Source organism: Cyphomyrmex costatus, unplaced genomic scaffold, assembly GCF_001594065.2.
Source record: "Cyphomyrmex costatus isolate MS0001 unplaced genomic scaffold, Ccosl1.0 scaffold158, whole genome shotgun sequence".
NCBI classification, from domain to species: Eukaryota; Metazoa; Arthropoda; class Insecta; order Hymenoptera; family Formicidae; genus Cyphomyrmex; species Cyphomyrmex costatus.
The window spans coordinates 10874-24338 of record NW_017275587.1 but is presented as its reverse complement, the minus strand read 5'-3'; the positions used below and the strand labels follow the sequence as shown (position 1 = coordinate 24338).

Below are 13465 nucleotides of genomic sequence, written 5' to 3'. Positions count from 1 at the left end.
TTCCGTTTTCTCTCATATCCAAAGCCTTCTCCGACGGAGCGGAGAGGATGAAGAAATTCATTATTGACGGTCACATCGACGACGTAGCGATTGTGCGCGTAGATTTTACTTTCGTAGATAAGATCTTATCTAAGAGCGATGCGTTAAATCTTATGTAATGGACACTTTTACCAAATAAATTGTCACTTTCCGAGTACGAGTATACTTTCACCATGTCTCCGATCGTATTCCCGAGATTTAGAAACAAATGTCCTTCCGAGATCGTCTCATGATTTTTCGTAACTTTGCGTTTTATATTTCGCTTGATTCTCTAATTATATTCTCATAAGGATTTCTTGTTGATCTTTTCTTCAGAGTTGCTACAAAATTGGAAGTCAGGAAAATCAGGGAAAGATCAAGAATTTTTACAACTGAGAAAAATTAAAATTCTCATATAAATATATTTTATTAACAATTAATTAACAATTGTTTTTATGTAGAACATACATATAAAGCAACACACAAAAGTTACTTGCAACTAAAATTTATATTAAACAAAAAATTCGTACGCTTTATTAAACATTATGTTATATCACTTTTTATCTCGAAAAAAAAATCGTTATGAATATAAGAAAGAATCGAGCAAATTGTCGCGTCTCACTTTCATTAATATTTTTGCAAACTTTGTAATTCAGTATCTTTTTAGTATTACACTTACTATTTGTGAAATATTGTGTCATAATCTAGAAATACAAATATGCTATCAACTCAAATGGATAATCGACAAAAAGATACCGCGAGATCGTTCGTTTTATCACATAAGGCGACTTTGAGGTTTACGGTATTATTTTTGCGCTGAGGGAAGCAAGAAGCTTCCTAGACTTTCTCGTGCTCACAAACACACGACAATCCGAAGACCGCGCGGACAATTCCTATCTCTATATCCTTTTCTCTCTCTCTCTCTCTCTCTCTTTCTGTCCATGTCTGTCTCTCTCCCTTTCTCTCTATATACGGCCAACGATCGTGGGAAATCTCACCTGCGACCTCGTCTCCGGCGAATCAATATTATACGAAAGCATGCGAGCAGACCGTATACCATAGATAACACTGAAGACAAGTCTCTTGGTGAAGCAAAGAGAAGAAGCCGCAATCGTTCGCTGTCTTTCCCGATTGCGAGCAAAATTATACGTTATGTCGAAAATTTATATCAATCTCTGTCAAGAGAGAGAGAGAGAGAGAGAGTACGAAGATTCGATTGCACATTTATTTTCATGGGACCTTTCAGAAATAGGTTCTTGTTATCTTTTTTTTTTCTTCCTCACATGTTTTTTTTTATTCATAAAATAATTTGAAATTAAAAATATTTCATTGTTTGGTCGAAAGTAATCTAATTCAAGTATCTAGGAATACACCAAGTTAAAGAAAGTAAAAAAAAAAATAATGACTTTTGGTTACAAAATTTGATTGTTTATTAACATTAAGAATTAAAAGAAAGTTATCTTGATTTTTTGTTGACTTCTCGTGTATTTCTTAAAAAGGAAAAGCACCAGTAATACGAGCTTAGATTCGATTTATATTGATTGAAATATAATCTTGTCTTTATTATAAATATATATATTTAATATAATTAATTAATATAGCTCCTCTTTCATTGAATTATTCAAAAAGAATTTTTTTATTCAAAAAGGATTTGGATAAATCGAGATTTTTTTAACAAAAACAGATTTTAGTTTACTGATAAATTTGCATTTTGTGAAGTTTTCACAACAATAAATTTTAACAATAATTTGTATTCCGTTTATATCCGTAAGCACGTTCTCCCCCTGGATCAGTAGAGGATCTTTTGTTACGGCATTAGGCGCGTCAATGTCCTGTGTAAAATGCGAATAGGATTTCATTGAGGTTATACACACTACGAATTTTCACGCCGGATTTAACTGCAGATTTTAGATTCTTATCGTAACTGAATTTGCGCCCTGCGCGATTTTATCAATCGCGAGAGGGGAAACCGCGAATTTTGCGTCTTCTCATCCTGAATATTGAAAGTCAGAGATTAAGTCATCCCCCTTTTTTAATTATTACTAAATAATTATAAAACTTTTTATTGAAAATGTTCTTTAGATTCTGAAATAGAATTATGAAGTCTTTAAATAAAAATTTAATGATTTCAGAATTCTATTTCAGAATCTAAGGAACGTAGACTTTTTTTACTGATTTATGTATTACAATATTAATTGATGGTTACCGCATTTTGACGGTAAATAAATTAACGGAGACAGAAGAACGTGAATGCAATAGATATAATAAACTTTGTACTTTTTACTTAAAAATTTATCTCAAAATTATATATCAGCTTTAACTTACTCTCTAATTTTTTAAACTAGAATCTCACTTTAAAGAGCGAAAATTTAGCCAGTCTGAAAAAGAAAGCTCACTTTTCAATCTTTAAGAATGAAATGTCACTATGTAAAGTGATACTTACTCTAAAAGTTTTAGAATATTTTATATATAGTATATTATACTGTATAAATAGATTTCGCCAAAGTTTACGTGAAACATACTGTAAATGTTTGTAATTATAATACAAATTCACTTCATAATTTTGCAAATATTCTTTAACGCGTCATAATTCTGTGCTATTTTAACAAGTGATATTTTTATATTTATAATATTATCAATTTAACTCGTGATAGTACTGCGGTAGTTTATATTAGTTTGCGTTGTAAGTCTGAAAAAATTTCGGCGCGCATTTAAGGATCTACATACGTAGTATATAAATTCACACGAAAATTATATTAAGTAGAAGCATCCAACATCCAGCTTGACCGTAAATGGCTTATTCTCATCGGTATTTAGTTTAAAACTCTCACGGTCCAAATAAGATTTGATATTGATACTTATATTGTTCCATATCTTTTCGCACTTCAATACTCTTGCGTTTTTTATACGTTCTATTTTTTTTAAACCTAATCTCTCCCCTAAAGCATTCGTATATATTCTATTTTTTTAACATCTCTTACCGCTTCTTTTGCCCTTCAAAAACGTGTCACTCGTTACGATCATGGCACCGCGTACGGGGATTATATTTATGATCGGGCCTAAATCTTCGAAGAGAGATAATTGGAATATAATAAAGCTCGTAGAGGAAGGCAGACCAAAAATGCTAGCGAGACTTTGGGGGGTGACGAACAACCACTCGGAGGGTGCAGCTGCCTAGGTATTTGCGTGTTCCAGTTTCATCCCCGCGGGGCAGGAATAGAAACGAGCAGCAGGGTGGATAGATGCTCTCTTTGATTCAACTTTGCATCACTTGAGTCTTTTCCTCTCGCTCTCTCTTTCTTTCGAGCGACGAGAGAAAGGACGCTAGTTATGTACTTTGTATAAATTTCAAATGTAAATGAGAAGTTATGAATATTCGCAAATAATGCAAATTAAGTTTTTATCAAATTTGCATTTAATATTTTAATTATTCAATGCTTTTGAGCTCTAATAAAGATTGTTTTCTTGTTGATTATCATGTCGTTATATTCTTAAATTTAGTATACTATGTTTTAATAATGCAAATTACTTTGCAATAATTTATTACCAGATTATCATTTATTGCAATATTTGCAAATAACTTTTCTGTTATTCATCATATAAAAGCGCATTTTTTTTTATTTGATCTGTTATCATTAAGATTATATAGAAAAGAGAAAGAATGTATCACACACAATTGATACATTTATATCAACATATTTAATTTCTCGAAAAGAGAGGTTTATGATGCACAATAAAGTTATTTTTAGCGCTTAATACACGAATTATTTTTTCTAAAAATTATTTAAAATTATTTGAAAATGATTTAGAAATTGTTTATGACATAAAAAGGGGAATTATTTCAATTAAACGCTTTAAATTTTTTTTCGGAGGCAACATGTATGACAGGAAGGGGGCAAAGTGTTACATCTCCATTCGAGCGCTATTACATCTCCATGTTACGTTGTAACGCGTGGACGTCGGGTACCATTATAGCGACAGGAGAATCGAGAATTAATACTTTATTTGTGTGTCACTCCAGCTGCGAGGATCAACACAAGTGCCCCTTGCGACAAGAGGGGTACCCTTAATGCGCGGTTCCACTGAAGGGAAAGAGAGAAGGAGGGCTCGGATTCTATGGTTTGCTAATTTCCACGGGATCATCGTACCATGACGTTATAGTAGATTAAGCTCAATGCAGAGTACTGAACTTTCGCGCCTCTCAATGACCGCTCCTTTCCGGACGGTTGAGACCAATATTTCGGTTGCCACGAAATAAACTGTTAGTTCATTGTAACCCTTACAGACTCCTTATCTTTCTAACGAATAATAATTATTGAGATTTCTGACTACTCACTACGGATCGTCAGATCAATGACGTCAGAAGCGAGAAGAAACATAATGAAAATTCTAGTAAAATATATTAAAATAAATATTTTTCTATGTGTGAAATATATTTACATATGACATAAAATAAACTTATAAAATGTATTGAAAACTCTTTTTTTTATTTCGATATAGAATAAAATTATATTTATTTTAAACGATCATATTTATTTCAATTCGATAGCTGTCGTATTATACGTATATCTTGTTTCATTTTTTGGTTAGGCACAATTTAATTACAAATACATGGTTGTTTATTGCTGGAATACAAGGAGAATTGTCAGCAGGGTCGGCGAAGTAAATCTTTTCTATGTATGAAGTTTCGGTTGGAAAAGGATGGCGAGGAGGAGGGTTGACATTAATATTTTAGACTGTACTTTCATGTATACGTTTTTATTTTCATGTTTTATAAAGCAAATGTTGCTGCTCTTATTTTGTTTTTAGTTAGTAATTCGAAATCTAAATCTTTAGCAATATCCTGATACACATGTAAAATTGCTATATTATTTAAACGTTTTTGTAACATTGTCGCTCGAAGAAAATTTTTTAGACGTCTAAGCGCGGAAAACGATCTTTCGTTTAGAACACGACGGACCCGGAATTATTAATAGTATTTTAATTAATTTAATGAAACTAATTATGTGTCAATTAAGTGTTAATGAAGTGTTTATTAAGTGTTAATTTAGTGTTTACTTCTGACGAGTTCTGACGTATGTACGGAATTCCATAACTTAGAAATTTGTATGTATGGAGTGCTCCAGACCGACCCTACTGAAATCGCCGGCCCTGGTTATCAGCAAATATTTTACAATTCTATTGATTATTGTTTTATTAAATACAAAGAATAAATAGGCTAATGAGAGTAAACTCGCTGTTATTAATGCGAAATCACAAAAAACAATATATATTCGTTAACAATCAAAAAATGTCATATATAAAAAATTTAGTATTTTTTATATATGACATTTTTTGATTGTTAACGAATATATATTGTTTCTTGTGATTTCGCATTAATAACAGCGAGTTTACTCTCATTAGCCTATTTATTCTTTGTATTTGAAATTTTCGAGAGTCGATTTTTATATTTAATTGTTTTATTAAATGTTGCAAATGTTGTTTTATTAAAAAATACTCGTATTTTAATATAATATATTTGCAAAAATTTTCTTTATATATTTTTCTCGATTAATCCAGACGATTGCAGTGAGTAAATAGCCCAGTAAGAAATGACAATGGAAAGATTATCACAAATTATTATATCTTGCAACATTTTTGACACACGAAATAAGATTCTAAATTTTATTTTTTATAGGAAATGTCATTAAAATATATCTTCTCTTTATCTACACAGATTCTTAAAGAAGGATTGAACATTGTATCATTCAAATTAATATGTAATCTCTTTTTTTTTTAATTACAAACTTGCATGTTTTTTTATTGTTTAGGTATTACTTCGTTCGCGTATATTAGCTTAAGGTTAAAAAAAATCGTTCACCCTGATCGAGCGTATGAGTGATAAGGGCAGGTGTATCGACACACCTGCGTCAACCTAGATAAGCTCTCGGTCACTCGAACAGTTACATAAACCGATTCACATTCTCTCTTGAGAATATATAAGGCTATGTAATAAGGAATGATTTGATACATGTTATTATACTGTTCTTTAATATTAACGTCGTTTCCTATCACCATTTACGAATGTATTGTCTTTGAACTAGTTTCTCTTTAAAACATTATAATTACTAAAAGTTTTTTTGCGATTTAAATAGATTCTACACAATTCGAAATTCTAGATTTTAAATTCTAGAATTCCAAATTCTAAATTCTAGAATTTAAATTGGATTCTGTTCGGATAAAGATGAAAGTATATGAATGTCCTATAAGATTATATAATCTAAGTGCGATGAAAAGGGATGTTTATCTGAAAGTCACTCGAGGAATTTTTTTGGATTCTTCACAAGCCCACAAGAAAGATCTCGTGAGCAATTTGAAATTTTATTTCTCTTGAATTTTCCCTTCACAATCAAGGAGTCGAATAAAAAAACATCAAGTGCTAATCGGATGCTTCATCGAATCGAACGAGACGCGTCTTATCGGACGATAAGTTTGGAATCGATCGGGGAGTATATGCGACTTGCCTCCTCCCCTTCTCCCAGTATACGAAATCGTCCCTAATTGTCCACAAATCGACGGCCACCCTCCATTTCCCGAACCGTTAAATACAACCACCCGAGGGCTACCGTTCCGCTGACCCCCTCTAGACGTCGAGAGGGTTCGGGTTCACATCCCCGGTAGAATATGGATTCAATTACACCTCATTGTACTGCAGTGTCTATAAACAACGCTGTTTTCACAGCTGATAGTGGCCCACCGCGCTCTGCGGGTCGTGTACTCCGAGCGAGCACATACTGTACTTTATTTATTGTTAGATCCGCCTGGCCGACAATTCTAAATTTCAGGGAAAGCTTTTAACTCTCCTCTTGCTTTAGAATATTTTTACCGCAGCAAATCTTCCAAATTAGTAGTTATCACTGCGAAATTAAAATTTCCTATTGAGATTTAATTGATCAATAATTTTAAATTCAATACTTCACTCAAAATTATTAAATTAAAATGGTCTGCTTGTAATATAATCTTATTATACAAAGCCGCTTCTTCGATCAATTTTATAATATGTTTGAAACGAAAATAAATTCTTATTTTGAGTATATTAATGAGTTTTTAATAAACATATTTTAAGATTATTACCAAGAAAATATTCTTTATTAAAAATAATCGCCCTTAAAAGAAAAAAAAATTGAGTATAAGTCACTTTTTTTAGCAATAGAATATTTTTCAATGCACATGTGGACCTTGCGAGGGACGTTAGAATAATGCATACAAAATAGTTGCTAATCAAAGTCTTAAAGTTTTTAAAGTCATTACCATTCTTGCAGAGTCAAAAGAATCACGGAAGAATTACGGAATCGCGCATAATGAAAGTTACGGCGATAATAGACTCTATTGCTCAGTCGGCCAAGGAAAACCATCGGGATCGTATAGTAGATCGAAGTGTTTCACCCCAAGCGAACATATAATAATGCAATGTAGGATTGAAGTTCCTTATCTTCCGAGTTACTGGCGGCTTCGCGAAGTTGCTAATGACAATAATGATGTGCGATAATGTCTGCCTCTGTAATCGGAGAGAAAGAGAGGGAGAGAGAGCGGGAAATGGGAACTCGCGACAGCGTCGCGAATGAGAAGGAAGAACCGAAGGATCGTGAGAAGACTTGCAGCCGTCGACGCCATTATCCCCGTTGAGTCGTAGGGCGCCGCGACGCCGCAATATCGACGTACCGCCCACCGTGTCTCCCCCGCGTCTCCTGTACTCTTCCTCTCATTGTTCTCTCTCTCTCTCTCTCGCTTGCTCGCTCGAATCCACCCTTGCTAAAACGCAAGGAGTACCTTTTAGGGCGCTATCAACACCCTCCGACGATTTCGGCCATCTTGCCGAAACTCTGTTTCGGCATAATGTTATCAAAAGTATCTTCGAATCACGGATTACGGACGCGGTTTGATGACTTAAAAGTTTCACACTAAGCTTGTGCTGACTTCGTGGCAAAAACGGTACAGCTCGAATAAGTTCTTCAATATCGTGAAAATAGATAAAAATGTATCCTCTAAGGAGAACAATAAGTCACGATAATATCAAAATGATGTTAAAATGAATTGTAGATAATTAAAAAGTGATTTTTAATGATTATTTTGGAGATATTTGACATCATTTTGATGTCATGATGATGATGATTGTTCTACTTAGACTTTTATTTCAATTTAATCAGGCTATTTTAATCAAAGCTTTTTTTAAAGATTATGTTTATCTTGATTTCAATGCAGTTCGCTAATTATGTTATTTAACTGATAACAACGTAGATGAAGTACATGGAAAGAATGGTTTGTTAAAGCATTTCAAATTTTAACTAGATGTAATCTAAAAAAATAATTTTGTTGGATTATAAATTTTAATCGTTTTTGTACATTTTTCGAGGAAAGGAATGAGTTAAATAATTTTTGGAGCCTGTAAGGTGAATGATAAAGGCAATAAAGTTTTACGGAACTACGTTTATTTGGCTTTGTTATTCACAATGGCAATAATGATGCTCACTATGCATCACTATTACGTCGCGTTAATTATGTATAAACGGTGCTTATATCCCATATAATTTCAGTAATTTCTATTTACAAAGTACATTTCGCAGAACGTTCGTAAAAATATTTCGTACAGTTGCACCGATTCGTATTGTACAAAATAACAAAACTGAGAGAATTAACCATTACAAAATAAATTCAAAATGAATCCAGTCTCCTTAGAAATAAATCAATAACTAAATCACAAATTATTTTCGTTCAGTCAGGTATTTCATACATGGTTTTTTAAAATTCTATCGAAAATATTCAGACTGCTTTATTATTTAGAAAATAAGGTATTAACAAAATTAAAGAATCAAAAATAAGTAATAAAAGAATCACGTTTCCATTTTTAAATAAAAGAGAGATTCCTATTTTTAGTTGAAGAGTCAATCTTGGTGTTTAATAATATAATATTTACATGCTAATTTACAAATACATTTTTCGCGTACTTTATAGGACTAAAAAATATATTTTTTAGAATAGAATTCTTAGATTTTAATATAGGATTTTTCTTCCGTTTGTTTGATTTATTATTATTCATCTAATTTCCATTTATAATCGTTTCTATTTTCTAAATAAAAAAAATTCTGAACTTCAAACGCGCGTATTTTGCAATGGTTAATTCGATTCACCGTGCTTTTTTGATAAAATCGCGAGAAACGTATAAATTGGTGACCATTTTTGTCGTCCAAAAAATCGGAGACCTTTGATGATCGTAAGGTACACATAACGAGGACCAGTGACTAGAAACATTTCCCTTAGACACTAAATAACATTCTAAATGAGAAATGTTCTCACAACCATACGATGTGTCCGATCCTCTGCTTATACTCGTAAAACAAAGTCAAATTCGCCATCTACTCGAACGTCGTACCATTTTTCGATGTTCGCGGATCTTCTGGCGTCCAGACTTTCGCGTACATCGTGCCGTTTGGTGAGATATCCGACTTTCTCGACCATGAGAGCGAGTGCGAGATGAATGGATTCCCACCGCTGCCTGAAAGTTGTAATTCAATGAAAATTAACCAAAATTTGGAGAATCGTGGTAAACTAAAATCGGCACATCGAATTTTATCTTAATATAGAAATTATGTTAAATTACTGATCTGAAAATACTATTATAAAACATCGGTGTCTTCATACATATTTTCTGAATTCTTTAGAATGAAAATTCATTTAAATAATTGAAAAATTAGCTAGTCTTGAAAAAGGTTGACTCAATTTACAAGCTTTGTTTTCACTTGTATATGGTTACCTAAAAATTAAAGGTTACCAAATTTGTGAATAAATTTTATTGATGAATCTCTCTTTTAATCTTTAATGCTTATAGATAATTATATATATTGTAAAAAATGACCTAAGAGTGAGATTTCATTCTTCAGAATAAAATTCACTCTCTAAAAGTTTTAGAAAATAGTAAAAATCAATTTTTACTAAAACCAATCTACAAGTCCTTCTAAAATTTTGTGCTAAATTTTTAACGTATTTATGCGTTAATTTAACATATGTATAATGTTTGTTAAATGTTTTGTATTAAATTTATATTAGACATTTCAATTAGGATTAAAATAACTATTAGTGTTAATAACAAATTGATAAGTAAACAAATAATATGAAAATAACATATATTTAATTTAAAACGTAAATTCTAAGATAAATGAATAAAATACGTGGTATAATCTAATATATGATAAGTATTAATTTCATTTGAAAATATGTATCCACAGTTTGCTTACAAATTATATTAGTATTATATTTTTTGTGTTAACTTTCTTACATAATCTTTGTGTTATTTTTTAACATGTTCATGTTAAAAATAACTTATGTTTAATGCGAAAATTTGAGTAAATCATTTAGGACACGTGAAATTTAATGTAAATCCATTGTGTACGATAAATATCTCACAATTATTTTTGCAATTTAAAAATATCGAAAATTAAATATTTGCTTGCGCGAAAACGAAGCGTGTAAATAGATAGAGCAATTACGCGCGATTCCCCAATTTTTTTATAATCTCTCAATTATCCCCGAACAGTAAATTCACCTCGAAGCACCTCGTATCTAACTGACACCTGTCCTGGAATAAAGGGTAGATGGGTAATTATGATAAATCGACCTACGATTTTGCACGGGGCGGAAATAGGTCGGTCCGATGTTAATACGTTGTGCACATAATATCGAAATAGCGTGGAGTGTGGCAGTGCAATTCTACATTATCAGAATCGAATCTCGCGGCACTATAATGAAAATCGAATTACAGATTCGACAAAATTTTAGCATGGTCCGATTTTGTAGACATTTGTCGTGTTGTAAAATTTAAACCGTATTAATACGCTGTTATGAATTTCAAATATGATACATGCATCATTTAAAATAAGCTCTCGACGTTGGAATTTCATTTCATTTAGTTTACGACTCAATTTTTCTTTCACCGACTCGTTGAAAGTATATTTCAGAAAAGCTGTATGTTTTAATTCTTAACTTCAAATAATTTTAATTCTAATCTATTCATATATATGTTTAACGCTAAAAATGAAAAATAAAAAAGTGAATTCACCAATTTTTTTGTGAAAAACTTAAAGTCAATCTCATTAATTTTTTCAGTAACTTTTAAGTAAGTAATTAGTTTAAAGATATGTAAGTTGATAGGTAGGGTACTCATAATACCCCCAAAAAATTATTAATGTTATATTTATATTTTTTTACTAGTATATTATGTAAAATATACTGATAATAAAAGTTAAATTTATATTAATTCTACTTTTTGACACATTTACCTAAACGGTCCATTAAAATTTTTATGTTAATTTAATATAAGATAAATATATTACAGAAAGTATTGCCATTAACTAAGTCGGAGTAACCGGCGCAGACATAGAGATATTATGTATAAAAGTTAACACAACAAATGTAATATTGATACATTTCGCGAGCAAATTATAAAAGTATATTTTTTCAATATAATCAATCCTTATGATATGTTAAATCAAATATGTTAAAATAAAATTTTAATAAGAATTTAAGTATAGACCATTTTCAACATAAATACAAAATGTTTCTTACTGTACTATTACAGTGAAGTGTGGCCATACTTATCCACTTAAAGATTAATAATTTAACAAGTTAATTTTTTATAAATAAACTGTTAATAAAAAATGTTTTCCTTTTAACATCGAATATATTGATGTATTAGTAAATTGATTATCGTGTTGCATCAATCGAGAACTGTTTGTATTATAAGATATATGTATAATCAAAATTGGCCTCACCACGGACTATAACCTTCTTAGATTCATCCCGACTGGAACACCTCGAGAGACCGCTATTGCCCGTCAAGGGGTCGTTACCCTTGTCCGCCCTGACGAGCTCGTTGAGGAAGTTTATGTAACCGATTGCCAGCTTCAGCGTGTCGACCTTTGATAGCCTCTTCTCGTATGGCAAGGTCGGTATGTGAGCCCTCAAGCCCTCGAAGGCATCGTTTATATTCTGCATTCGTCTTCGCTCCCTCATGTTCGCCGCCTGCCGTTGCTGAACTTGTACCTGTCTCGGACATTTTCCCGACGATCCGCCGCGCCGATTACTTCGACTTCGTCTACGGGCAAAAATAGCGAACCGATTTCTGTATAAATTTGTAAAGAGATCAAAAAAATTCAATTTCGTTCGTAATTCATTATTCAAATACTTCAACATTATTTGCTATTTATGAAATGTCAATTTTAAACATTTTTGATACTTGAAATTATTATCTTTAGAAAAAATTATCTAATATTTCAAAGCAAATCTTATCGAATTTTAAGTCAGAGAACTGCGCATTATAATTATACAGAAAATAAATCCTGATGAAATAAATTGGTTTTTACATATGCGAGTAATTTAATTTATAATGTAATAATCAAAAAGATGTCATAGACATTAAGGCTTAACAATAGTTATTTAACTGTAGTATCAAAAATACTCTGTGTGAATATATAAACTTTACTGCACCATAATTCGACTATTCATCATTGAACCTTGTGTCTGCAGCAGCTTTTGTTTACTGCAAATAAGTTATCAGCTACATTATATGTGAAAACTAACTCATTTTAGCAGAATCCAATTTTCCATATACAACAATTAATACAGGATCCTTTAAAGACTTAGCAATTTCAAGAGGAAAGAACATTTCTAGATTTTCTATTAGACCGAGGAAGGAAAGGAAATCTGAGAACCTAAAATGGATGCCTTTCGTTTAATGACACAAGTCGACATAAATGTCATTCTCTATGAGTAACATATAACGATACTTGTGTCGATTTGTGTCACTAAATGGAAAACACCTGAAGTGAAGCAAGCATTTTTGGAGTACTCACTCTCTCGCGTGATTCTCCTGATCGCTGCTGTAGACGCTCTCGTTGTCACTGCTGTTCTCGTCATAGAGATAGTGCTCGCTACCGCTGGTGCTACCGGTGCTACCAGATGGATGATGAGATGACGGTATTTGCGACGGAATCGCCGCCGGAAGCGTCGTTGTGGTCGGTACCCCACAATGCGGCGGCAACGCCGGGATTGCCGGATTACCCAGGAAACTGTGCGCTTCATACATGTACTGCCGGTTCATCATATCTCGTTCGAGATTGTCCATCGAATACATGATGACAATGTTTGATGGCCAGTTCGCCAATAATCACTCAGATTTAATAATTATGGATCTCGCGGATATTAATTGTAATATACTTTCCTTAATCTAACATCCCTTATCGGATCTGAAGATCGATCATTAATTAACTAAAAATACGACTAGATTGTGTGACTAGACGTAGAACGACGAGACTGTCGTGTAACTCACGCCATGTAATTTTTCGCTCTAGACGTTCTGAATGATAATCGTTCGATTATTCGACGAGCCTAACAACTGAATTTCAAATCCACGTGA

General features: G+C 32.2%; 1 protein-coding gene across 1 annotated transcript; it reads right to left on the bottom strand.

The window, feature by feature from the left end:
• Positions 1–9410: 9410 nt before the first annotated feature.
• On the bottom strand, positions 9411–13183 carry Fer1 (48 related 1). The gene is made up of 3 exons (XM_018536707.1): positions 12903–13183; positions 11823–12145; positions 9411–9550 (listed from the first exon to the last, which is right to left on the bottom strand). The coding sequence occupies exons 1-3, from the start codon at positions 13181–13183 to the stop codon at positions 9411–9413; spliced, it is 744 nt and encodes a 247-aa protein (XP_018392209.1).
• Between the last annotated feature and the right edge of the window lie 282 nt (positions 13184–13465).

What these genes read in the sequence shown, in the direction of transcription:
- Fer1 (XM_018536707.1), bottom strand. Translation starts at nt 13,183, where the DNA reads ATGTATTCGATGGACAATCTCGAACGAGATATGATGAACCGGCAGTAC. An exon ending in CAGGAGAATCACGCGAGAGA is followed by an intron (nt 12,146 to 12,902) that starts GTGAGTACTCCA and finishes TTTTGCCCGTAG; the next exon opens with ACGAAGTCGAAGTAATCGGC. An exon ending in TAAGAAGGTTATAGTCCGTG is followed by an intron (nt 9,551 to 11,822) that starts GTGAGGCCAATT and finishes TACAACTTTCAG; the next exon opens with GCAGCGGTGGGAATCCATTC.